Source organism: Henckelia pumila, chromosome 4, assembly GCF_033568475.1.
Source record: "Henckelia pumila isolate YLH828 chromosome 4, ASM3356847v2, whole genome shotgun sequence".
Taxonomy (NCBI): Eukaryota; Viridiplantae; Streptophyta; class Magnoliopsida; order Lamiales; family Gesneriaceae; genus Henckelia; species Henckelia pumila.
In genome coordinates this window covers 219,389,594-219,416,666 of record NC_133123.1, presented here as the reverse complement: position 1 = coordinate 219,416,666, position 27,073 = coordinate 219,389,594, and the positions used below count along the sequence as shown (strand labels likewise).

General features: G+C 39.6%; 1 protein-coding gene across 1 annotated transcript; it reads right to left on the bottom strand.

Annotated features, from left to right (window-relative positions):
- Window positions 1-12,656: 12,656 nt before the first annotated feature.
- LOC140862779 (uncharacterized) lies at window positions 12,657-13,836 on the bottom strand. The gene is made up of 2 exons (XM_073265811.1): window positions 13,706-13,836; window positions 12,657-13,359 (listed from the first exon to the last, which is right to left on the bottom strand). Exons 1-2 carry the CDS (start codon window positions 13,834-13,836, stop codon window positions 12,657-12,659), a joined length of 834 nt encoding a protein of 277 aa, XP_073121912.1.
- Window positions 13,837-27,073: the final 13,237 nt, after the last annotated feature.

Sequence of the window (27,073 nt, the reverse complement as noted above, 5' to 3'; positions counted from 1 at the left end):
AATTCCAGAAGGGTTAACGGAGTTCATAAATGGATCCAGGACACTCGAAAATGGCTTAGAAGGCCCCAAGACTCGTGTGGGATCGAAACCACCGATCCAGGATCGGAGCTTCCGATCTTGGTGACATCGGAATCAAATCGGAATCATATCGGAAGCATGGAGATCAGAACGTCCGATCAGCGATCAGAGCTTCCGATGGTTGTCGGTGATAGGTGTGTGGTTGCATGTGGACCGAATTGACACGTATCGAACGGAGCTTCCGATCGGGAGAACAGAGCTTCCGATCTGCACGTTCGGAGCTTCCGATCAGGAACGGAGCTTCCGATCGACGTCTATAAATATAGGGTCCGAGCTCTTCATTTCTTGCCAATTTCGAATTCCTCTCCTTCGCCCTCGTGGCTCTATTTTAGGGCTTTGTGTACTCTTATTTTAGAGTTGGAGTAAGGAACACATTTTAGTATAGTCGGACAGTGTCTGACATAGTAGCGGAGCAGTGCTTGAGGTTGTGGAGCTGCAGCAGGGGTGTACCCCTAGTTGCGAGATAGTCGCCATCAACGGGCTGACGACGGACGCAGGTATAGCTATGGTCTCCTTAAATTATTTAGGAGTATGCAATAGTTTAGTTAAGGCTTATAGAGCTTAAATATTGATGCATGGGTATTTGTATTGTAGAGCTGATATAGGCTTGGAACCTAGAGTGGGACAGCTAGGAACTGTCTGTAGTAAGGTACGCAAGTACAGACTGAGATTGCCAGCGGGTTTTGCATGCTTATATGTTGCATTTTGTATGTCATTTATTATGCAGCATGTGCATATCATATTGTGCCTGTCCATATTGTGAGATGAGCCACGAGGGTCGCTCAGCCCTATCTGGACGGTTGATGTCTAGGGCTCAGTGACTGACGGGTCATGGGTGATTAGCATCTGGGGACACAGTCCACGTCCTGTAGGAATGAGCAGTGTACGTAGGGTTTGCTCCCCAGGTTGTACCACTCATATCCTAGGCGCCATTACTGAGCAGTTATATACAGTTATCCCAGATATGGATACCCTATCATTTGCATGCATCATATTTGTATGTTTTTACCCAGTGCTTTCGTATTGAGCTTAGAGCTCACGTCCAGTCTTTTCTGTGTATCTGGACACTCCATTCGACAAGGCAGGTGTAGGTGCAGGATTGAGCACCAGGAGCTTGGAGTAGCCAGTGACCAGTGAAGACAGCGAGATTAGCTGTAGGTTTTGTCTTTAGACTATTTATTCGATTTGGTTGTATAAATCAAATTTATTTAATCGGTTGTATTCTGCCGGTATGTTTTTATTTAAGTCTTCCGCAGCGATTTATTTAATGCATGTTTAATTATGCTCTTAAACTCTGATTAGGTAGTGGATCCGGGTAGGGTCACTACATTTATTGGTATCAGAGCATATGCATGCAAGAGACTTGAGATATAGTATTGAGACTTTGGGTTATCCTTATAGGATTGATGAGACCTTGGAAGAGACGATGATGCGGCGATTAGTTTGCCAGAGACTATCATCATCGGCAGGATTTCTAAAGATTTGGCTTATGGGATTCCAGCAAGTGCGGACAAGAGTGATGGATCGTGTCCGAGTTTTCAAGATTTCTAGTCTTATGGGTCCTAGTTTTGGATCGAGTACCGGATGACAGAGGCAGTGGCAGAACATTGGATGGGACGCACTTTATGCTTGCATCTGTATCGTCCATACCATGATGACACTTCTCTGAAGATTCTCCACTAGTAGTTAGAGAGATTGTCAAATAGACCTTAACCAGAGAATGCCTCGAGTGCCTAAAGCATGACAGGTTTCGAGAGTGAGGTCTTTAACCTCATGCAGAACATGGTTTTGCCGGTATGCTGATATCGATATTTTCGGTAGGCGCACGGGAAACTTCATGTTCAAAAGCATGATTTGATTACAAGAAGAACGCTGATGGTAGATCGTGAGCAGAAGAAGTCGACTGACATGCACTGACGCAGAGCATAGCTGGTTAGCTATCACGAGCCATTTCTCCAGAGTTCTTCGTAGGAGGACGTGTAGAGAGACTTGGTCGGGAGTATGCTTATATCGATGCGTGTGTCGATTAGAAGCTTCATGCTCAAGAAACGAAGAGTAGTACGATGATTAAAATACTGTATTGATGTAGTTGTAAACAGTATTTCAGTTGTAATAAATCATCATACTTTGGTTGTATTATTTCAAGTTCGATTGTACATTTCATTGTATTTTGAATACTGTATATATTACATGGGTTTGAAATAAAGAAATTGTACATAACTTGAAATAAGTGATACATGTTTTATTTATCCAACAATTTGTGGATGATTGCATGATTTTGCTAGGATTGGCATTGTTTTAGTTGATTAGTGTTCAGCTATTGCAGCTCATGGGATTCGAGTGGGCCAACAGTGACTGTTTGACTTGTGGTTAGTCTAGGCGTTTTCCTAGGATTGACCTAGTTAGTCAGTGGACTATGTTAGTGCCAGCGATGAGTGGACTCATCTAAAGGAATTAAGGGTATTGTTTGGTTTAGAACATTTGGGCTTTGTTCTAGGTTGTTTTCTTGAGAACAGTAGGCTATCTGACCTTTGTTAGGTTGAGGCTTGTGATGATGGGTTTTCATCAGGGATACCAGATCCAGTATATGCCAAGAGTTGTTGACTACGACCATGACCAGACGTGATGGGGCGCGACCCTATGCCAGTGTTACTCTGGGAGTCTTTGTACTTCAGAGGTTATCTGGGAGCCTTGGTGCTTCAGGATTGGCGGTGGGAAGGCTACTCAGTCTAGGGATTTGGTAGCAGTCACGACGAGGTATGACCTTGGATTAGATATCAAGTTTGATATCGATGGTATGATATCGTCTGGTGAGCCAGAGATATATATTGAGTTTTCTGCTGTGGAACCAGTCTTGGAGGGATTTTCTTAACGAGTGTATACTCTGAGCAGATAGGTATTAACCTTTGAATTACTGCTAGATGCATGGATCTAGTAGGTGGACGGATTTCTACCAACGATGACTAGGGGTTGTCATCAGAGTTGTGGTTAGAATTTTCTTGTGATAGGAATTATCCAAGATACTGGATGGAATATTGTTTTAAGACTTCGACTCAAAGTGAGGACTACTCCTTGATGATTGGCTTCATCAGTATTGGATTGTATCAGACGCAAAGGATTGTATAAGACTAATTAAGATGTGGGGAAGCATGGCCTATGACCGTGAAACCTTGGTGTTTGTCCAGGTGGGTTATTGAGGTAAGCTACCTTAGTCTTGAACTGTTGCACAATCTTAACAAGGGATATGATCAGGAGAGTGTTCGAAGATTGTGAAAATCTTTGGGATTCTTTAAGTTATTCTTCTTGGACTTGACGAGCCGTGGTGTTCATTCTGAATGAACAAGGTAAGGATAGTGAGTCCAGTGGTTGCGCCAAGTACTGTCTGATATTTTCAGAGATTGAGCGCAGGATTTTCCATGGAATGGAAATGGGCTTAGCTTATCTTGATGTTTCCTTGGGTGAACAAGACAAAGATTAGTAGTGCTAAGGTGGCACGGGATCTGTGCTAGTGACTACTAGTGGTTATTGGGTAACTCTGTCAGATTTAGGATGATTAAGTTCAGAATACGAAGCAGCGGTAAGTAGTGCTGAAAAGGCGCAGGACTTGTGCCAAGTAGACTACTTATGTACTGTGATCTGACTCCATTTGGAAGTTCTTTGTGGCAGCTGAGTCATGGTTATTGACCGAGCCATGTAGGTTGGATGATCATTGGTGGTCTGATCTGATAAGTGCGAGCTTAAGTAGATCGACAAATTCGATTGGTTGAGCCAATCAGGGTTGATCAGGATGTAGCAATTAAGAAATACTTGGGATAGTATTTTGTCAAGTAATGCTTATGGGAAGAGTACTGAATACCATCTCAAAGAAATCGGAGATTTGAGTTATTTAGTCTCAATGATCGTCAGAGATGAATCTTCTGGGATTGCTGTAATCGAGAACGATTGCAAGTGGACTTGTATGATCAAGTTAGGTGCTAACTTGACAGTGGAGACAAGCAAGTGAGTTGGTAGTTTCTAGTATAGTGAATTCTTGTTAAGAAGGAAGCTGATATTGATTCAATCAATTGCTTAGTGATAGCAATAGGTCAGGAAAGGATCATGTTGTTGTTTCATGTGAGATTTTTCCATTAAACAACAATAGTGAAGATTGTTGACCGGACATTTCGGTTAAGTGAGGACATCTATGTGAACCGTTGTGGTTAGATCCGACGAATAGTTGGAAATGCTAAAGGACATTAGCAAGAAAACATCAGTTGTCTGATCTGTGTGACATTAGCTAGGATCTGATCCTCGAGATCTAACAGGATGTGTCACTAGTCTTCTAGCGTGTGGTGAACGATGTCTCTGAAATGACAGAGATAGTCAAGGATTAACTAGGGAATCGACGAGTTAGATCGTTCAGTGCTGAGACTGATGCGTTCAGCAAAGGAACGATTTGACTATTGAGAATCCGTTGAGATTTAGTTCCAGGATCAGTATGTTCAACCTTTGGAGGTTGGTATGAACTGATGGTATTATCAGAGACTCTGAGTTGAGTTATACCAGGTGCAATGACTGTCGAGTTTCGAGACGGAATAGAAAGCGTTGCCATATGTCTGTGCACTATGGAATGTCCCAGTCGAGCATATTGGTGGGAGCTTGCCTTAGTCTTGATGTGTGTACAGTGATTGCGAGTATGTATAACTATCAGGAGAACGTTTATCGATTGAATTCATGAGGTGAATAACCTATGATCAAGATGATGTAGATCATCAGAGGCGTGATGACTTCCATTGCAATGTATGCGTGATTTCGCAGGCCAAGGGCTAGGAGATGACGTAGCGTCATGAATTGCAAGTGATGATAGTTATCATCAGGGCACAGTGTTGAGGTTATACAAAGAAACGCGGACAACAAAATGTACTAGACATGATGGTTTAAATTCCCAGTATTCCTTGGGAGGCCGGTTGTGCTTCAGGGAGAGTGGGGAGGGTAACCAGTTTAGGGAACATTGCGAGCAGTTACGTTGAAGTATAGACTTGTGTCAACTAGATTCTCTTGGGAAGAAATTTGAGCTTTGTTGTGTCAGCACAATGTTGGGATTAGTGTTTTCCTAACTAGAGGTGTTGAGCACCGAGAACTTTTGGAACCATTAGATGGTTAATTTGATTAGTGATTCGACGATTGTCGTAAGATAGTCAGGTTATGACTTGGTCTTCGTCAGTATAAGATTTTATTTGAGACGATGATCTTGATCAAGCGGGTATTGTATCCTTCATGGTCAGGAAGATTGTGGTCCAAGTGAAAGATGTATCAGTATTACGATACGCTAGCACAAGGGAAGTTCGATTGTCGACCAGTAGCGCAGTAATTTTCAGCTGGGAAAATGTTAATGTGGTTCAGCATTAATGGAGCTTGCAAAGAGTTCGACGGGAGTCTGAGTGTGTTGGAGGATATCTCGACCAGACACTTGAGCAAGGGTTTCTTGTACATTCTCGAGGTATTACCTTAGATTTCGAGGACGAAATCTTTTAAGGGGGGGAGAATGTAGTGACCCGTATCCAGAATTAGCGATTAATGAGTATATTAATCGTGTAATCATGTTTAGGTTAAGTAAAACATGATTAAGAAAATTCCAGAAGGGTTAACGGAGTTCATAAATGGATCCAGGACACTCGAAAATGGCTTAGAAGGCCCCAAGACTTGAGTGGGATCGGAACCACCGATCCAGGATCGGAGCTTCCGATCTTGGTGACATCGGAATCAAATCGGAATCATATCGGAAGCATGGAGATCGGAACGTCCGATCAGTGATCGGAGCTTCCGATGGTTTTCGATGACAGGTGTGTGGTTGCATGTGGACCGAATTGACACGTATCGAACGGAGCTTCCGATCGGGAGAACGGAGCTTCCGATCTGCATGTTTGGAGCTTTCGATCGATGTCTATAAATATAGGGTCCGAACTCTTCATTTCTTGCCAATTCCGAATTCCTCTCCTTCGCCCTCGTGGCTCTATTTTAGGGCTTTGGGTACTCTTATTTTAGAGTTGTAAAGGAACATATTTTAGTATAGTCGGACAGTGTCTGACATAGTAGCGGAGCAGTGCTCGTGTAGCGGAGCAGTGCTCGAAGCTGTGGAGCTGCAGCAGGGGTGTACCCCTAGTTGCGAGATAGTCGTCATCAACGGGCTGAGGACGGACGCAGGTATAGCTATGGTCTCCTTAAATTATTTAGGAGTATGCAATAGCTTAGTTAAGGCTTTTAGAGCTTAAATAATGATGCATGAGTATTTGCATTGTAGAGCTGATATAGGCTTGGAACCTAGAGTGGGACTGCTAGGAACTGCCTGTAATAAGGTACGCAAGTACAGATTGAGATTGCCAGCGGGTTTTGCATGCTTATATGTTGCATTTTGTATGTCATTTATTATGCAGCATGTGCATATCATATTGTGCCTGTCCATCTTGTGAGATGAGCCACGTAGGGTCGCTCAGCCCTGTCTGGACGGTTGATGTCTAGGGCCCAGTGACTGACGGGTCATGGGTGATTAGCATCTGGGGACACAGTCCACGTCCTGTAGGAATGAGCAGTGTACGCAGGGTTTGCTCCCCGGGTTGTACCACTCATATCCTAGGCGCCATTACTGAGCAGTTATATACAGTTATCCCAGATATGGATACCCTATCATTTGCATGCATCATATTTGTATGTTTTTACCCAGTGCTTTCGTATTGAGCATAGAGCTCACGTCCAGTCTTTTCTGTGTATCTGGACACTCCATTCGATGGGGAAGGTGTAGGTGCAGGATTGAGGACCAGGAGCTTGGAGTAGCCAGTGACCAGTGAAGACAGCGAGATTAGCTGTAGGTTTTGCCTTTAGACTATTTATTCGATTTGGTTGTATAAATCGAATTTATTTAATCGGTTGTATTCTGCCGGTATGTTTTTATTTAAGTCTTCCGCAGCGATTTATTTAATGCATGTTAAATTATGCTCTTAAACTCTGATTAGGTAGTGGATCCGGGTAGGGTCACTACAGAATCTATAAGAGGTATTTAGGTGGAAGTAGAAATTCTTATCGATCTTTTTGGTTCTTTTCGAAGAATAGTACTGATCATACAGAATATGGGAGAATGGTTTTACAGAATTGAGTGCCTAGACGTTGCATCTCATGCTATTGAAGTCTGAATAGTGCTTGTATCGAGATGTCATTTCCTCGATCATATTAATTCTAGAGCTGGAAGTTCTGTGATTTTGCAAGATCGAAGCTGTTTTGATTGAAGCCAAATAGACATTTGTACCTGAGAATTGAAGATTTTGAGTTCTATAGCAGATTTTCGAGAGATTCTTATCGTCGTGGAGCCGATTTCTCATCTAAATCTAGAAAATGCTCTTATACCTGAACCGAATCTTATGAGATCAGTTTGTTTGACGCGAAGAAGAGATCAACCCGAGATCCAGTATTTCTTTTTTTTCCCTCTATACTGATAATCTTCAGTGCATCACATCTTCTTATTTAGATTCTGGAGGTATTCTTATTCAGAAGAAGTCTGTGATAGCTCAGTCATAGTAGCTGCTGAAGCAGTACGAGACTCGACATCCAATTCACGATATTGAACTGACAGTGATCTTATTGCTTGTAAGATCGGGCATCTCTATCTCCAATGAATTTTTGAAGTCTTTTCTGAACCGAGAAGTCATAGTATGAATTTTGGGACCGAACTAATTTTGAGATTGAGAAAAGAATTGATATGATGAAGATTCCGATTGTGAAATTCCAGTATGATCCGAAGTATTACAATGTAGCGACTGCGGTTTGAACATAATGATTTGTTATTATTTTATCTACTATTCTTGACTTCGCCGACCGATGAGTGTGTACTTCTGATTTGGAGTCTAGAACAGATATGAAGTCTATCAGAATTCTCTTGCCCGAACTGAGCCAGAATTGATTTAGAAGATGAAGATAGCGCAGAAAACAGATTTGAATTGGAGAATTTATTGAAGAAGAGTCAGTACTGGACACAGTCTGAGTTTCAGGACAGTGACGATACCTAAGTTGTGAGTAATTGTTTTGTTGTGCCAGAGATTTTGATTGAGACAGAGTATCTTGAGATTTGCACTTTGCAGTTATTCGTTATTCTTTCAGGCGACCGAAAGATATTCAGAGATTGAGGAATCGACTTTATAGGAACAGATGAAGAATGAGGTTCAAAGGATGATTTCGTAATGCTAGTCTGTCCGCTTTTGATAGCTGATCGAGAGAGAGAACCGACTGTTTGTGGTTCAGTTAATTGTAAGAATGAAAAGAATGTTACTTTTCGACGATTACCTTTCGAGGGATACGATCAGTCTAGAAATTAGAGGCCATCTGAGCTTTATGAGACCGATTGCCAAAATCTGCTACTGTTTTCCGTACGAAATGAATTCCAGAATCAACCGATATGGATAATTTGTTCAGAAGGAGTTCAGATTGTTTCGCTCTGCCGCAGTTTATCCATGCAGAATAGAATTGAGAGTATTCGGCATGTGGTCACGGAGGTATAGAACTTTCTGATTTGGAAATGCTATATGATTTTAGTAAAGATATTGCTGTAGTCTGCTCCTGTCTTCGTACAGAATGAATTTCAGACACGAAAATATGAATGAAATTGTTGTTAGGAGAATTTTCAGATAGTTGACTTGTCAAAGTCTGTCCTTTCCGAATGAGATTTTGAGTTAACTCTCCTCTTGAACTCAGTCTTTGAGAGACTTTTGTTATCGGATATAAATGAGTTCAGTTTATTATCCTCAGAACGACGGACAGCCAAGAATTAGCGATATAAACGTTAAGAGGATATGATGAGCTTTAGTGCTTGATTTTGGCACTAGATGAATGGATTTTCCATCTTGGCGAGGTTTCTGTACAACGGTTATCAAACGAGTATTTTGATATCATATGTTGTAAATTAGTTGTACGAGAAGAAGTGAGAATCCCAATTGAATTGGGGTGATTTTCTGAGTTCCCTGACTTGGGATCAGTTTTGATTCGAGGTTCGATAGACGGATGGAGAATTCCTATCTAGGATAAAGACAACTTGAGAGGAAGGATGAACGAAGTATTCGAATTCCGACACAGATCTTTGTGCTGATGTTTAGTGAGGCCAAGTAATTCAGAAGATTACTCCTTTTAGAGGTTGTGGCAGTTTTGATAAGAGAGAGACCTGTCTCGATGAACTCTCGAGTTCCTTTGAGATTCTAAAGGAGATAGACGATCTCGCCTACCGACTTTTACTCCTTTATTTCTCTTTGTTTTCCACTACCTTGATCTTCCGTATTCATCAGGTATTCTCGACGTGATTATAGTCTTCTGTTGCCAAGTTCACTGATTTTATTAGATGTCGAGACAGAAATTGATGAGTCGCCAGTTTTGTTTGAGACGACCGATTCAGAGTTGACCGAACTTAGTAACAGCTCCTTAGCGGAACCGATTCAGATGAGTTTGTGTAGTTGAGCCGATACGGATTTGAAGAAACGGTGCAAGAAGCAGAGTTTGATCAAAACGGCGATTTCAAAAATATTTTGAGAGGAATCATTCTACCAGTCTTCGAACTGTATCTTGTCTTCTGAGATGAAACTGCTTTGATTTCATGGACGAAATCGATTCTTAGAGGGGGAGAATTGTAAGGCCCTGAAATTAATTATTTCGAGATTAGCAGAATTGATTATTATTTAATTTGGAATTATTGGAGATTAATTGAGCCGGGATTGAATTGATTTAATTTGGAGTTTCAGGGACCGAATTGCAATTAAACCGGTTGACTAGTCAAGGGATATTATTATATTATTTGTTATATATAATATCTACCTCTCACCATCACTCTCCACTCCCCTCTCTTTCTCCTTCCTCTCTCCCTCACGCCTAAAGCCGAGAAGCCATGGCCAATGATTCTCCAAGCTTTTTTTCCATCCGATTCGCATGATCCGTCCGTTAGAATTTCGAATTGAAGACATATTCACGATCACCGCAACGAGGTCTTCATTCTGACATAAGTTTTGCTACGATCCACGAACTTTGAATTTTGTTGGGTTGTTAGAATTTGATACTCTTCGAGTATGTTGTGCTTGAGCTAGCATAGATCATGTATCTGAAGTCGGTTCGGAAAAAGAATGAAGTTTGGATTTTATATGATTTTTGAGGCATGAATTCGAAATGGAGTTTTGGATTTTGGTTGGATTTTGATTTTTTTTGTTGATTGAGAAGTTGATATGAGTTATATAGAATGGTTGGATGGTGTGGATGATTTTTGGTTTGACCGTTTATAGCCGTTATGCCGTCGAAATCGAGTTTTGGATTATCGGTTTTATTATTCGGTTTGAATTTCGGGTTTGTTTGAGTTGATGAATTGATATCGAATCCGTATGTCCAACATTTTCAGATTTGGTTGACGATTCGGGTTTGGAACGAACTTTGAAGTTGAATCAATTCGAGAGTTGAAGACGGTATATTATTGAGCTTCTTGTTTTGATTGGTTTTGATTCGATTCGATATTTATTTAGTTCGTTATTATTTTCAGATTTGAATCATCGACGAACTTGAAAAGGTAAAATGACGACATTTGAATGATTGGGACGATTAACTTGAATTTGATTTAATTCGAGTGTCCAAGAAAAATCACATACTTGTATGATTTGATTTTTATTTGAATGAGTTTACATCTTGAGCCGAAGATTCGAATCGTTTTGAATTTAGATGATTTAGGGAACTATATTGAAGTGGCTTTGGATTTTGAGTTTTTCCAATCGCTAGAATACTTCTTATAGTTGCTCTAAAGTCTAGGGGTTTGAGTTGAACGACATCCACCCCGAATGGGTATGTCGGTGAGTTGTTCGTGAAAACTTGACCCCGGGATCCCAACTGAATACCGATTGATATTGATTATCCGATTAGATAATCCCGAGTTTTGAAGTCATGCATTGCATTTTAATGCATTTCCAGTTAAGTGCTGATATTTCATTTGTTGAATTGATTGACTCGTAGTTTTATATGACATGAATTGTTATATTATTTGAAATTGTTTTATTTGTCTCTTTTACTAGGAATTATATTCTCACCGGATTATCCGGCTGTCGTTTTGTTTGTATGTGTACTTGACGGAAGGTGGGGCAGGATCGAGTCAGAAGCTGCATGAATAGATCGAGTGGAAAATGATAGAGTGAGGACTCTGCTGCGGGAGGTACCATATTTGCCAAGGACCCCATTCAAGCTTATGATATGCTAGAACAGATGACTATCAATAGTTATCAGTGGTCATCTGAACGTATGGGAGTCAATAAAGGAGTGTACAGTGTGGATCCTCTTACATCCATTACTGCACAGCTATTTGCATTTAGTACACAAGTTTCTTCTCTGAACAAGGTGAATATCGCAGAACCTGCAGGTGTTTCGGTTGCCATAGAAGAATCTCATCCACCTGAGGAAGCTCAATATATCAATCCCATAGGCTATGGAAATTATCGAGGTAACCCTCCTCCTAATACTTATCATCCTGGCTTACGTAACCATGAAAACTTTTCTTATGCCAACAACAAGAATGTGTTGAAACCCCCTCCGGGATTCAATACAAATCAAGGGGAAGGTAAATCGTCTTTGGAGGATGTGGTGTCTAATTTTGTTACTGAATCTAACAAGAGGATGTCGAGGACTGAAACTCGAATGGACAGCATGGAGACACACATGTGCAGTTTGGGATCTATGATGAAATCTATGGAAACACAGATTGGGCAGCTTGCACATACGTTGAAGGATCAAAATCGAGGACAGTTTTCCAGCAATACTGAAGTGAATCCAAAAGAGCAGTGCAAAGCAGTAGAGTTAAGAAGTGGGAAGAAGTTAGAAGCTAAAGAGCAGAGCAAAGCCAAAGAAATTGAAGAACCAGTGGCTGAAGAAATTGTGGTTGAAGAGCTCAAGAAGGAATCTAAATCTAAACCGATGTACAAGCCACAGCTTCCATACCCACAGCGGTTTAAGAAGAAGGCACTTGATGAGTAGTTTTCCAAGTTCCTAGACATCTTTAAGAAGATACACATCAATATTCCATTTGCAGATTCCTTGGAACAAATGTCTAACTATGCAAAGTTCATCAAAGATGTAATGTCCAAGAAGAGGAGGTTGCAAGACAATGAAGTGGTGAATTTGACAGAAGAGTGTAGTGCAATCCTGCAAAAAAATTTGCCTCAAAAGCTCAAGGATCCAGGGAGTTTTACTATCCCTTGTTTTATTGGTGGTTCTAAGGTAAATATAGATTTATGTGTTTTAAGAGCAAATATAAATTTAATGTCTTTTTCTGTTTACAGGACCTTGGAGCTTGGAGAAGTCAGGGCGACCACCATCACATTACAGTTGGCTGATCGGAGTATCACGTACCCACGTGGTATTGTGGAGGATGTTTTGGTGAAGGTTGATAAGTTCATATTTCCAGCAGACTTCATGATTTTAGACATGGATGAAGATGAAGAAACTCCCCTGATTTTTGGGAGACCTTATATTTTATTCGACGACCTCCTCCGATTCACCATATTATGAAATAGTTTAGTATTATGTTCTCCTTCCGTCGCCCATTAACAAGCTGCTTTTTGTTTCCAAAAAGCCTCCTCCTTTGAAAGCCCCAAAGAAAGATTAGCCTTAGATAGAGACAGAACAATTCTATTAGAATCAGAAGGCACATTATCAAATAAATATTCAGCATCAGCAACCAGAGACTCCAAATCCCGGGCTTTATCCATAACATTTCCGAACACCTCTTTATTCCACCACTTCAGATGATCTTTTAGGCGTTTCAATTTAGCAACCATACGAAACATACCCTTACCAGAACAAGGAAAATTACAGTTCAATCTCACTGTCTGTAAGAATTCCGGATGAAGAACCCACATATTCTGAAAACGGAACGAAGAGACTAGATTCGGCAAAAAAGGAGCAGAGATTTGCAACGGACAATGATCTGACGAGCCCCTATGAAGATGTTCTACTTTAAACGAATTGAAATATTCAGACCAATTTGAAGAAATCAGAACTCTGTCCAATCGCTTCCAAATACGCCTATTAGTCCACGTATACTTCGACCCCACATAACCTGCATCAATCAAACCAGCATCCACAATAAATTCAGAAAAATCTTGCATACATGTTGGTCTGCTAACTGCTCCCAAAGAATGTTCTAAAGGATCTTCAATAACATTGAAATCCCCTCCAACAATCCAGGCGCAACTTCCCTCTGGTTTACACTCCAATAAACCTTCCCAAAGAGAAATTCTCCCATTCCTGTCACACTTCGCATACACAACTGACAATTATATATCCACAGGAAGAGAAGTAGACGACATTTTCAAGTGCAAAAACTGAGCATGATCCACCAAGACATGCACAACCACTTCACTATCATAAAAAAAAAAAAAATTTGTTACTGACATTCGCTAACACATCCGAGAATCCAAACAATATTGACATACCAACCACATCAAGCTGTCGCATATGTTCCTAAATTTCCATGCACAAAAATCTGTTAACTTGTTTAAGAAGATTAATTCTTCTTTGATCAGATTTATTACCAATCTCTCTAATATTCCAAATTAGACAATTCATTGAGAAAGATCATTAGAGACTTCACCTGGATTTTTTTGAAGGAACTCTCTTTAATGGCGCAGAAACTGATTTGTTTCTTTTAGGAGGTCTACAACGACCACGACCATGACCTCGTTTTATAGAATTCTCCATGCACTCGAGTTTATCATTACCCATCTCGACAATCTCCTCAAACTCTACCGTTTTCATAATAGAACCCCACTTCCAGAGCAGATTCAAAATTTGACTCATCTGCACCTTCATCAATATCGTCCCAAAATTTCCCTATCACATTATGAACTAGCATCATCTCACGTTGGGCCGCAGTGGCAATTACACTAGTCTGCTCAATATTTTTTTTGTGCTTAGCACCATCCTTCCCTATGTTAACGTGTTGTATAGTTTGATTACACACATCTTGTCCCTCCAAATCCTTTTCCAAATCGACATTAGCTTCCAGACTCGATTCAGGAACCTTGTAGCTGGTCTGAACTCTGAACCACTGATTCTTTAAGTTTCTAAAAAAACAACCCCATTCATAGAAAAATAATAGTCGACATCTTTTCCTAGGAACACCCCATCTACCCATCTTCCTTCAATTTCTTCATTCAAGATTTCCTTACCTTTAAGATTTATCTTTTCCATAGTTTCCTCATGAATAGCATCATCACTGCTTATGTTATCTACTCCAAGATCCAAAAGAATAGGATCAAATTTTTTTGAAGATTTAGGACTATTTCTAGCCACATTAACACCGTCTCCTTAAACCGCATCATGCTTTTCCCCCCTTCCGATTACCAACCTCCGTCCACTCCAATCTCTCCGAATTTGCTTGCTTAGGAACGTTGGAATTGTTGTTCCTCTTATTATTGATGACTATCCTGAGGTCATTATCTGCTACCACTCGTTTCTTAGGAGCTGGTCTTGGAACACGACCATTGATATAACACTCATCGACGCTATGTCCCACATGACAACAATCACTAAAATATTTTGGGATATTTTCAATAACCACCCTTTGCTCAACTATCTTCCCAATGTTAAAGGCATGATGTGTAAATGTCTTGTCCTATGATGAAAAAAAATTTTGGTGCTGAAAAAGTCAGTGTTATCTATATTAATCTTGAGTTCTCATTCATATGCAGAAATGCCATGATTTTCGATACTTCTAGCAATTTGAAAATAATTATGTGGATTTGTGATGTGGATTTGAGGATATGATTTTTAACTCTTGTGATTGTTGTTTGAAACCGAGGTATACTTTTTTGAACATGGAAATGAATTAGGCAATTTTGTTGAGTTCATTGAGCCTTTTTAACCACTATTTATTTGTTAGCCTTGATATGAAAAATCCAAAACAAAAATTGAGTAGCCAAAAAAGTTCAAAGAAAAAGTGTAATGGCAGAGAAAGTAAGGTGAGGGGAGGCCTTGAAAAAAATTGGATTGAAATTATAGTCCAAAAAAATAAAAAACTAAAAGATGGAAAATGTATGGAGTAGAAGTAGTCAGATAAATATCTGGCAATGAAGTGCAAAAAAAATTTTTAGCTACTCAATATTGCAAAAATTATAAATATCCAAATTTCTTTGCTTGAATCCTGAGTCTTTGATTAGCATTGATATATATTCGGATACTTGTTCTTTTGCTTAATATGCGTCAGCCTAAAATTTAACCGAAAAGTACTTTTAATCTGTGCAAATAAAGGTTGAACTTGGTGAAGAGTATTTTGAAACCTAAGGGCGGAGTTAATGAATTTATGAAACTTACTAATTGCATGATTATATCGAAAGTTAGATGGGTAGATGAGATTGGCAAATCACGCACACACGAGAACTCTTGAGAAAATGAGCCGACATGTGGATTGAATTGTGGAATATAAAATTCGAAGGTCAATTGTATTACACATTATTGTTTTGCTAACGACTAGCAAAAGTCTAAGTTTGGAGATATTTGATATGTGCAAATTATGAACTTAATATGCATATGATTTAACTTGTCTTTTGTGATGTATCGAGCCGTTTTATGCGTATTTGTTTGTTGTTTTTGTGATATGTAAGGATTTAAGTTAAGTACCGAGAAGAGGCAAAAGAAGGAATTGCGAAGCAACAGCAGTAAAAAAGTTATTGCCGACTCTATAGAGAACAAATCCAATATCTACCATTCAAACTAAACTGTAAGATGTTATAAAGTTATTGTCCAAATTTCAGCTTGATCTGACGGTTAGAACGTGAGATATGATTTTTGAAAGAAAGCCGCGCGCTAGACATATGAAGATCCGCGCACCTGCACCCGTGGAAACGCACCAGTGCCCTGTATGTGAAGAATGGCAGCGCATCAGTGCTACCAAAACAGCGCCTCTGCACTGTGTGTTCGAAGAGGTAGTGCACAAGCACCTCTGCGCTGGGTCTGCAAGAAAAAAAGTTGTAGATTTTTGAACTTTTAAAATTCTCAATTTTGTCGGGCTTTATTCGTCGGGCTTCAAGGTTATATAAAAAGGACATCAAGTACACACGATAAGGGCAGAAACACATTATGAAGGGCCGCACTTTGAGTAGCAGATCACGCACAGAAGAGAGAATCACTAGAGAAGGATGCTGCACATAGAAGAAGAATCTGGTGGCACGGATCGAATACGAAGACGAACGGCGCAAACTCTACTTCGTCTTAATTTCTCGTTATCTTTACTTCTTAAATTCTGAATATTTGTAGTGACCCGCACGGATCACCTACTAACTAGCAGTCTTAAGCATGCAATTTAGATTAATATAAAAACAATAGTAATTTATTCAAACTTATTCAGAGTTCATAGCGGAAACTAAACAAACCCAATATTTACAAGAAAAACGACAGGATACAACCTGTAAAACAAAACCAAATGTTTATTCCAAAAAATATATACAGACTTTAGTAAAAATTCCAGAGCATCCTGAACCTGCATCTAACCCTGCCTCGATCCACTCGCCCTGTCCAGCTTCAAACCTGCCCCGTGGAATGGGGTGTCCAGATTATAACCAGGACGTGAGCGACTAACACCCAGTACGTATGTAGTAGCCCGATTTCATTTTACAAAATCAAGTGATTTTAAACATGTTAAGAAATGACATATAATTTTTAAAAGTGGAAAAACATGTTTAAGGAATCATTATTTGGTGAAAACAAGTAAAAAATCAGATCCAAAACGTCCAAAAATGTTAGGAAGGGCCCGGAGGGTTCCAAACATTTGGGCAGTTAGGAAGCTCCGTACCAGAACACATGCAATGAACTAGATCACACACAACGAACTGCAAAATAGACGCAATGTTCTAGGTTAGGGACAGGTGTGCGGTTTGCATATAATTGGATCGACACGTGGCAGGACAGGTGGAAAACGGATGCAACGTTCCTAAAATGGACGCAACGTTCTCCATCTATAAATAGGGGTTCCGAGGGCCACATTTCTCACACCAATTTCAAAATTCTCTCTCGGTCTTTAGGGTATTCTAGGGGTTTTGGGGATTTTCCAGCCTTCCTAGGCTTGGTCCAGAGGTTGGCAAGGCACTCCGGGGTTGCTTCGGAGAGGTGCCCAAGTTCTGGGGCAATCATCATCAGAGGGCTGACTACGGACGCATGCATAGCTCTTTCTCCTTATAGTAAATAGAGAGTATGCTATAGCATAGTTAATACTTTTAGAATAAGATTATAATTCTTGAGTACTTTGCACTGTAGTGCATATTATAGGCTTGGACATAGAGCTGGTTTAGCTTGTCTAGTATATGAGGTACAGAAGTATTATTCGAGATATCCAGATTGAGTATGCATGTATTATGTGCTTGCATGGATTATGTGATTGAATGATTTTTATGCCTTTATAGACAGCATGTCATGACTGCATGTTGCATACACGAGCATACTGAGCTTTTACCTTAGAGGTATCCTGTAGTAGGTGCTCACCCTACGAGTTTGTGGATGGTTGGATACATAAGTCTTGTGTCAGGTCACCGTGATGGTTGGAAACTTGTACTAGCATCAGGTCATCATTATCCACTGGGTATATGAGTCACTTCCTGAGGAGACGGTGCAGCGTGCTATATACCCTGGGCCCGGTCTATGAGCTTGTTTCTTTACCTAAGTGTCTTGGTACCCAGTTCACTTGCATACATGCACATATAATACCGTATACTCATAATCTCGTACTGAGATTTTCATGCTCACGTCCAGTAATTTGTTGTATCTGGACATCCCATTCCATGGGGCAGGTCTACGGCTGGTTCCAGGAGAGCTTAGGCGATGGATGGCCAGCAGAGTTTTGTCTTGGATTATGTTTTCTATTGTAATTGGGTTGATACAGATTTTGATATGGTTGTAAACAATATTTTAATTATTTTTTATGTTTTTCGCTGTTAATTTCTGATTAAGTAATTTATTAAATTAAATGCATGTTTAAGCTTCTGATTAGTAAGTTATCACGGTGCGGGTCACTACATTTATGGTATCAGAGCATGCATAGTAATCTTGGGATTTAGATTCTTGAAATTGGGATTAACCTTTAAATCGTCGTGTAGATGTCGGGTCGTGGTGAAGAGAGTAGCCAAGGAAGCGTAGGTGGACGTTAGGGTGATCAGGGCAATCTAGAGCATTGTCGGGGCCATCATCACCATCATGATCACATGCATTTTAGCATGAATAGGTTTATGTAGATGGGTCCGAAACATTTGGTCAGAGGAGAGTCACCGGAGGATGCAGAGAACGGGCTGAGACGTATGGAGGGTTGTTTCCAAGAGTTCCGATGCACTGAAGAACAAAATATGGAGACTCTCGATTTCTTGGTGGAAGGACGAGCTCGAAAATGGTGGAATTTTGCATCTGCACCATTTATTGCAGCCCGAGGAGTTTCTACCTGGGATGAGTTCCACACAGCTTTCTATAAACTGCATTTTCCTCCTGCTCTCCGATAGGCGAAGGCAAGCGAGTTGCTGGGTTTCCGACAAGGATCGATGTAAGGCCCGAGATTATTTGATTTAATCCGAGATTATTTAATTTTAATCTGAGGATATTTAATTTGAGAATTTTTAGAGTTTAGATTAAAATTATAATATTATTAAATTATTTAGGATTGAAATTGAATTAAAAAGAGGGCCGAGGACTGTTTTGCAATTGATGAAGTTTTGATGGGCTAAATTTCAAAATTGGCAAAGTAGTGGAGGACACATGGAATTTATATGTGTATGTACGTGTAATACATGTATATTCATCAGACTTATCAGACTTTTCAGCAAAGAATCGATAATTCCATCTTCTTCTTGAATTTGATCTTCAAAATTCGTTAACCCAAGATCCGTCCGACCGTTTTTAATTCCGGTTATAGCGTCGCGATGCTCTCTTCAAGAGCTACGAATTGATGTAAGTATTGATAAGATTCAATAGGTTATGAAATTTATGTATGTGCAGAACTCAGATTTTGATCATGGATATGTGTTATAGAGGTTCTCTGTATTGTATATTAAAGTCGGATCGAAGAACAAACGCCGTATGAGTTTATTATGAATTTCTGAAGCTATATTCGAACCTATGCCTACTGAATTATGATGGTTTTTGGTGATAAATTGCTGATATATTATGTTTGGGAGCTGGTGTTTATTGTTAGACTTGATAGAGTTGAGTTTCGGTTATCGATTTTCAGTCGTTACGTCGCCGGTTTACGATTTGACGCTGTTTTGATGTCTTGAGATTGAACTGAAGATTATAGGCTTTGACAGCTGATATTCATTTCTTATAAACACTATTTTCACCTTGGTAATATAGTGCTTCGAGCTCGAGAATCCAACGTTCGCATCGGCTAAGAAGTGAAGAAGTTTCAAAGCTATTTGGTTTGAATTTGTTTCATTAAAGATTGAATGATGATGTTGGAATAGAGTTTAATATGAATTCTTTGTTGTAGATTGTTCGAATTTGAAGCGTCTACAATTCAAACGAAATGAAACGTATAAGATGACATTGATCGTAATGGCTTTGAAACTCGAGAACTATGATTTTTGAGTTATCGCACAAAAATCACATACTTGTTTAAATATATGTTCTTTTGTTTAGAACTTGAATTGTGAATCCATCTCAGGTAAATGCATATTTGAATTATATTTCTTACCTTTGATGTGCAGTCGGCTACGATCTACAAAGTTCGGATATATCCAGATCAAGATCGGTTACGAATCTTTATTCCAAGATCGGGTACGAATCTTGAGACCGAGATCAGATAAGAAATCTCGAGGATTGATTTCCTTTATTAAATATGTGTTCTATTTACGTTATAGCTTGAATTGAGCAGCTATAGTTAACGCATGTTTATGTCGATTATACTAAAAATTATATTCTCACCGGAGTTATCCGGTTGTTGTCTTATTTTGTATGTGTGCATGACAACAGAAGGGGCAGGAGCTAGTGAGAGACGATGAGGGTATCGAGATAGAGAGTCTTTAGCAAGTGGATACTCGGGTTTAGCAGAAGTTGTATACCATTAACCGTGTCAAACATATTAGAGAATAAATTTTTTGTTTATGGTTTGAAGAACATATGTTGAGTACCTTTTGAAGTGTAGCTTTTTCATGTATTTGCACTACTAGTTTGATTCAAGGATTGCATGTGGATATGGTTATGATCTTGATATTTATGTTGGTGCATGTTTTAGACTTAAAAGAGCATGTAAGAAAGGAGTTATAAGATCAGATGATGAGCTGCAAGAACAGAGCAAAAATCTGCTCGAGGCAGCACCCGTGCTGCAAAATTTCACAGCCCGAGTGCATCCCTGAGCCCAAGTTTTTGCCTTGGGAATTTGGAGGCAGCGCCCAAGCGGTAGTTTTTGACCGATCGAGAGCACCCCTATTTAGAAAAAAAAAAACTTTGATCTTTTCTCTCACTTGTTTAATTAATGATTCTTATTCATTAATTGCCCCATAAGAATTGAGATTAGCAGCCCGAGATCCCCACAACAGGTGGTATTAGAGCGACGTTAGTTCTTGGACTGAACTAGAATTGAGTGAGCGGGGTAGATCGAGTCCTATTGATTGACTTGTTTATTTTATTGCTAGCATGCTTTACTGCTTTGAGAATTACATGCTTACCTGAATATTCGAATTGATTGAGAATGAATTAGAATTGATTTTTGCTCAGAACTCGATCTCTTGAGAATGCATGAGATTGCTAATCAGAGAAGGAGGGGCACAAAATTATCGAGATCATTTTGTATTGTGCATTAATCTGTTTGAATATCAGATATGCCTCCTCGACAAGCACAAGTCACAAGATAGACAGTTGTTATTCCTCTGGCAGAACCAGCACCAGTACCACAAACAGTGGAAGAACCTCCGAATTCTCAATGTAGTACATCTGCTGATCCGATGAGTGCGATTGCAACACCAATGGAAACTCCGTTGAAAAGATTTCAGTCCTTTAAGCCACCGACTCTGAAGGGGACTGAGAATTCAGTGGACTATGAGAACTGGTTAGAAGATATTGATCAGTTGTTCGAATCTCTCGACTATTTTGATGATAGTTGAGTTAGATTGGTTGCACATCAACTTCATGAAGTTGCAAAAAGTTGGTGGATAGCAACAAACAAAGCATTGGAGAATCGAGGTACGGTTATCACCTGGTCTGTGTTTAAAACTGCTTTTTATCAACGGTTCATTCCAGTCTCCTACAAAAAAGACAAAGGAGCAGAATTTATTGTTTGCAGTAGGGACAACTGAATATCAAGGAATATGTAGCCAAGTTTACTAGTCTTGCACAATGGTATCCCTCCAGGATTTGGGGCGGCTGCCCCTCTCTGATTTTTCCTGTGCTGAACCTGCAACCTCTGTTGTTGCCTAGGTGGATTCGGGCCCTTAGACGGCCCAGTAAACTGCTTCTTTGTTGGCTGTGAAGACTGCTCCCTGAAAGGCTGCTGTAGCTGCCTCTTGTTCTGGTACTCTGCATGCATATCTCTCCTTCCTTGCTCCGATCTGAATGCCCTATTCACTGTCGCCTTGTAGTTTGCCACATCAGCCATAAATACATCATGCTTAATGCCGGGTCGTAGTCCATCAGTGAAGTGTCGCAGCCTCTTCTTCTCTTCATTCGCGATCAAAGGTGCGAAGTGGAATCCCCGCTCAAACTGCTTAACATAATCAGCAACAGATTTGTCTCCCTGACGGAGACTCATAAACTCCCGCACTAGCCGTCCACGTGCCTCATCAGTGAATTATTTCTCAAAGAACGTCTTCTTAAAGTATTCCCAAGTAAGAGTAGCCAAGTTCAACCCTATCACAGCACCTTCCCACCATAAAGCTGCGTCATCCTTCAGGATGAAGATAGCACATCTTACTTTATCAGTATTAGTAATCCCCATGTATGCATAGATGGTCTCCAGAGAACGAATCCACTCCTCAACAACAAGTGGATCAGTGGTACATCCAAACTCCTTAGGTCTCTGTTTCCGGAACCGCTCTACGACATCCTCCTCATGGGACTTCCTTGGCTGTGCAGTCTGATGCTCAAGCAGCCTAGTAATCCCCGCCAGCATATCCAGACTGGCTCTTTCGAACGAAGTAAGTGGAGGTGGTGGAGGTGGATTCTGTCGCGTCTCACTACCCCCTCGGCTGGCATTATCGGTATTAGATTCCTGAGGATTTCTTCTTCGAGTCATACTGCAATTTTCATAGATATCTCACGTGATCGCAATGAATAACTAAGTATATTTAAAATTTTTCCATGACGTAAATCATTAAGGCATAAATCCTAAGCCCCATAACTTAAAAATAATTTAAAACGTTAAAACTTACTGACTGGTAGTGCGACTTCTGAGCTCCACGTAACAGGCTAGTACCCTCCAACCATGCTCTGATACCAACTGAAACGACTCATACTTACTACCACTAAATTTTTTTTAATTAATTATTTAATATTATATATATATATATAACGTGTACTATTGATAAAGTAATAATATAAAATTAATACATAAATGTATTTAAACTTAAAATAAATTCCATTAAAATATTTTGCATAATATACTATTTTTGCATGCAAATAAAAATAATCACTAATTAACTTCTTAAATATAAAATACATGCATAAAAAAATACTATAACGTAAACTCCTCATAAAACTTCAACATAAAATTCGTAAACTCATAAAATAATAAAATGTGTGCGAAAAAATATATTATTCATCAAAACCACTAAAAACTAATAGCATAGGTCACGGGCTAGCCGGCTGCCGGGAACTCATCCGTCTTCACCGCCAGTTGGGGCTACATTTTCTACGTCAAAATCTTTCTCACCTGCACCATTTAAGTCTAGTGAACCTAGAGTCTCAGCACGCTCTATCTTATAATACCAACATGATAAAATTCATGCAAACACATAACATATGCTGAATACATACTATATCCTATATATACATGCATGTTCTTAAAAATTGTATCTCATGGCTTAATCTTAAGCATAACATAAATAATCATATCATATCACATTCATCATACATAATACATAGGGCATATCTTAACATAAAACTTTCATGAGGTTGCATCCGTGCCGTGTGACCGTAACATGTGTGATTGATCAATCAAAGAATCAACTTACGTTGAGGTGGGATCTCTACCTCCTATGCCACTTCACCAGGCTGACCCCGGATCCATAGGCGCATCATCATAAACATATGAAAAGGAAATCGGACCCCAGTATCCCGATCCACAGTCCCGTATCATATGGAAAGGGCTCCGGGCCTAGGTATCTTATCCCCTATCCCATAAATTTTCACAAACCCACTTCAACTTCCTTATTTTCATGTCTCCCTGCTCTAGCCACCCCTGATCAGAGCTCCACTGCCCAGACGTAGCCCATGTCTGGGCGGTCCCAACCATACCAAGCTCGGCCCCAGCCATGCCCCCATCACCAAGGCCAAACCCTTCTTCCTCTGAAACCCCAAAATGTCACCTCTGTGCAAAAAGAAGCAAAAAGCTTCGGTCCTAGCCCATACCAACCCCAATCCCTGACCTTGTTCGACCCTAGGGACCCTAACACATCCCATAACCATGAGCCAACAGCCTTGATCGAACCCATGACTGAAAAACGTGAGATCCATAAAAGAAAAGGTAGAAAATTATGAGTCACATATACATACAAAAAAGATCTCTATGTAAATCGATTCTAACATGCTATATCAAAATTTTCATGCTTATATCAGATTATATGGCTTAAATGGTGGCCAAAAAGAGAGTTCGAATGTGCTTTTTGAATTTTCGAAGTCAAAAACACGATGTCGATGCGTAGATCGATCCCCGGGATGAATGAGCTTGAAACCTTGCTTAAATATTCAAAGTTTTCGTGTGATGTGTGTATACTGATAAGAAAATGTGAAGAAGGTAGATGATGGTGGCTAGGGATGAAAAATAACGTGAAGGAGAAGAAGGGAATAGGTTAATTAGCTTATTTATTAATTTAATTATTACATTAAATTTTAAAAGATAATCATTCAAGTTTAACATAAAATATCCCCTTAAAATTTGATAATTTTCAGATTAAATTTCGTGATATAAAATTATGGATATTTTAAAACCTATTAAAAACCCTTAAAATGGCTTATATATTAAAACTATTATTTTTTTGAAAATAATAACTTATCATAATAATTTATGGCTCATAAAATATTTTGAGTGAAAATCATTCATCTCATTCATCCACGGTCCCGTCTACGCTATCGAAAAATAATATTTCAAAAAATTTAATAAATGGAATAATTGCGGGTTAAATACTATAAATAAAATAACATTTAAAACATGAAAATAATTTCACATAATTCACATAAAGTAATTTAACCCATTTTCATAAATTTCAAATTAATTATTTTTCCTAGTTATGCATGTGAAATCACCTAAGAAAATTCCGGACCTTACATTAATTATGATACGATTCATAGATTAATTAACAAAAAGAGAATCCCTGCATTTCAAATAAATAAACAACACAAATGCGAAACTTGTGTTGAGGCAAAACTAACAAGATCCTCTTTCCAAACAATTGAAAGTAATAGTGAACCCCTTGATGAAATTCACTCTGATATATGTGATTTAAAAGAAGTACTAACACGTGGTGGAAAGAAATACTTCATTATTTTTGTTGATGATAGCCAAAATATTTATATGTATCTTCTTAAAAGTAAAGATGAAGCTATTGAAAAGTTTGTCCACTAAAAAAGTGAAGTTGAAAACCAACTTAGCAAGAAAATTAAGGTGCTAAGAATTGATCTTGGAGGTGAGTATGTATCACCATTTGCTGAGTTTCGTGCTCAAGATGGTATCAGACACGAAATAACCGCACCTTACTCTCCTCAGCAAAATGGCGTTGTAGAGAGGAAAAATCGCACTTTGAAAGAAATGATGAATGCACTGTTATTGAGTTCTTGTTTACCACAGAACATGTGGGGGAAAGTTGTTCTAACAGATAATTATATTTTATATAAGGTACCCTGAATGAAGCAAGATAAAAGTCCATATGAATTATGGAAAGGAAGAACACCTTCCTATAAATGTTTGCGAGTGTGGAGGTGTCTAGCCAAAGTATCCGTACTGTAGTGACCCGCGCCGTGATCACTACTAATCAGAAGCTTAAGCATGCATTTAAATTAAATAATAAATCATCAGAATTAACAGCGGAATACCATAAATAAATCCCCAAATAAAATAATTATGATACAACCATATCGAATAAATCCAATGTATTAACCCAAATACAACAGAAACAAAAGCCTAGACAAAGCCTTGTTGGTCATCCAACGCCTAAGACCTCCTAGAATCACCCGCATCATCCAGCTGTAGACCTGCCCCATGGAATAGGGTGTCCAGATACAACAAGTACGGACGTGAGCATGATAAGCTCAGTACGAGAGTATGAGTAAAAGGTATTATATGTGCATGTATGCAAGTGATCTGTGTACCAAGACACGAGGTCAAGAATATATGATCAAGAACAAACTTGGGTCCTGGTATGTGCCACGCTGAGCCGTCGCTACAGGAGGTGACCAACATACTCAGAAGCCCTGATGGTGACCTAACACAAGTACACGTGTCCAACCAAATATCAGTGACCTAACACGAGATCCGTGTCCAACTGATTTTGGTGACCTAACACGTGTCCCTGTGTCCAACCATCTACTGATAGGATAAATATCCAAATATCGGATATCGCAAGGATACATGCTCAATAAGCTCATGTATGCAACATACAGTCGTGACATGTTGTATATATAAAGGCATATAAAACATGCAAACACATAATACATGCATACTCAATCTGGATATCTCGAATAATACTTCCGTACCTTTCTAAGGCAGATCCTAGAAGCTTTCCCTCTAGATCCAAGCCTACAGTCCACACTAAAATGCAAAGTACTCATGCATTATCACTTTATTCTAAAAGTCTTAACTAGACTATAACATACTCCCTATTTACTATAAGGAGCCAGAGCTATACCTGCGTCCGTCTTCAGCCCGCTGATGACGACTGCCCCAGAACTTGGGCACCGCTCTGCCGCAACCCCGGAGCACCTGGCCAACCTCCAGACCAAGCCTAGGAAGGCTGGAATCACCCCTAAACCCCTAAAACCAAGCTGGAACTGAGAGAGATTGAGTGAAATTGAGTGAGAAATGAGGCCCTTGGATGGCCTATTAATAGGCGGAGTTCGGACGGTCCGAACTGGGTTCGGATGGTCCGAACTGCCACTTGTCCGAGCAATTTTGACACCTGGGCACTGCTGAGTTCGGACGGCCCGAACTGGTCCGTATGCTCCGAACTGTTTTGGTCCTTTCAAACTCATTTTTGGACCCCCGGGACCTACCCTACCATTTTCGGACGTTCTGGATCGGATTTTCCACTTATTTTAACCAAAAAGGACTTCTTAAACATGTTTTGACACTTTTAAATATATATGTCATTTTTTAACATGTTTAAAATCATTTCACCTTGTAAAATGAAACCGGTCTACTATATTCTCCCCCAATTAAGATAATTTCGTCCTCGAAATATATCTTCAGTACCGATATGGACTTGAATAAGAACAACAAGTTCTTTAGTCTCTCATATCATTTTACAAGACCTCACTGAATCCAAATAATCACTAGTAACATCATGGTCTGTAGACTGGGGTAACTTTCCAATAACCTGTCTGAAGTACAAAATACTTCCAGAGCAATAATGGAAACCACCCAAATAAGTCTTACAATCGCTTAAAAAGAAACCCAAATCATCATGCTGATCATGTCCCCGATCACTATCTGTAACTTTGATAAGGCCAGACGATACTGATCGAATCTCCTGGTTCTCCCCCAGTACCACCTGCGAAAACTATCCATCCAGAATGTACATTTGTCAAGGAATTCTTTACCAAACTATTCTGTCAACGAAAA

Excerpts from the sequence above, each read along its gene's own strand:
- LOC140862779 (XM_073265811.1), bottom strand. The coding sequence starts at position 13,836 with ATGGGTAATGATAAACTCGAGTGCATGGAGAATTCTATAAAACGAGGT. Across the intron at positions 13,360-13,705 it reads GTTCCTTCAAAAAAATCCAG|GAATGGGAGAATTTCTCTTT; the intron begins GTGAAGTCTCTA and ends GAAGTGTGACAG.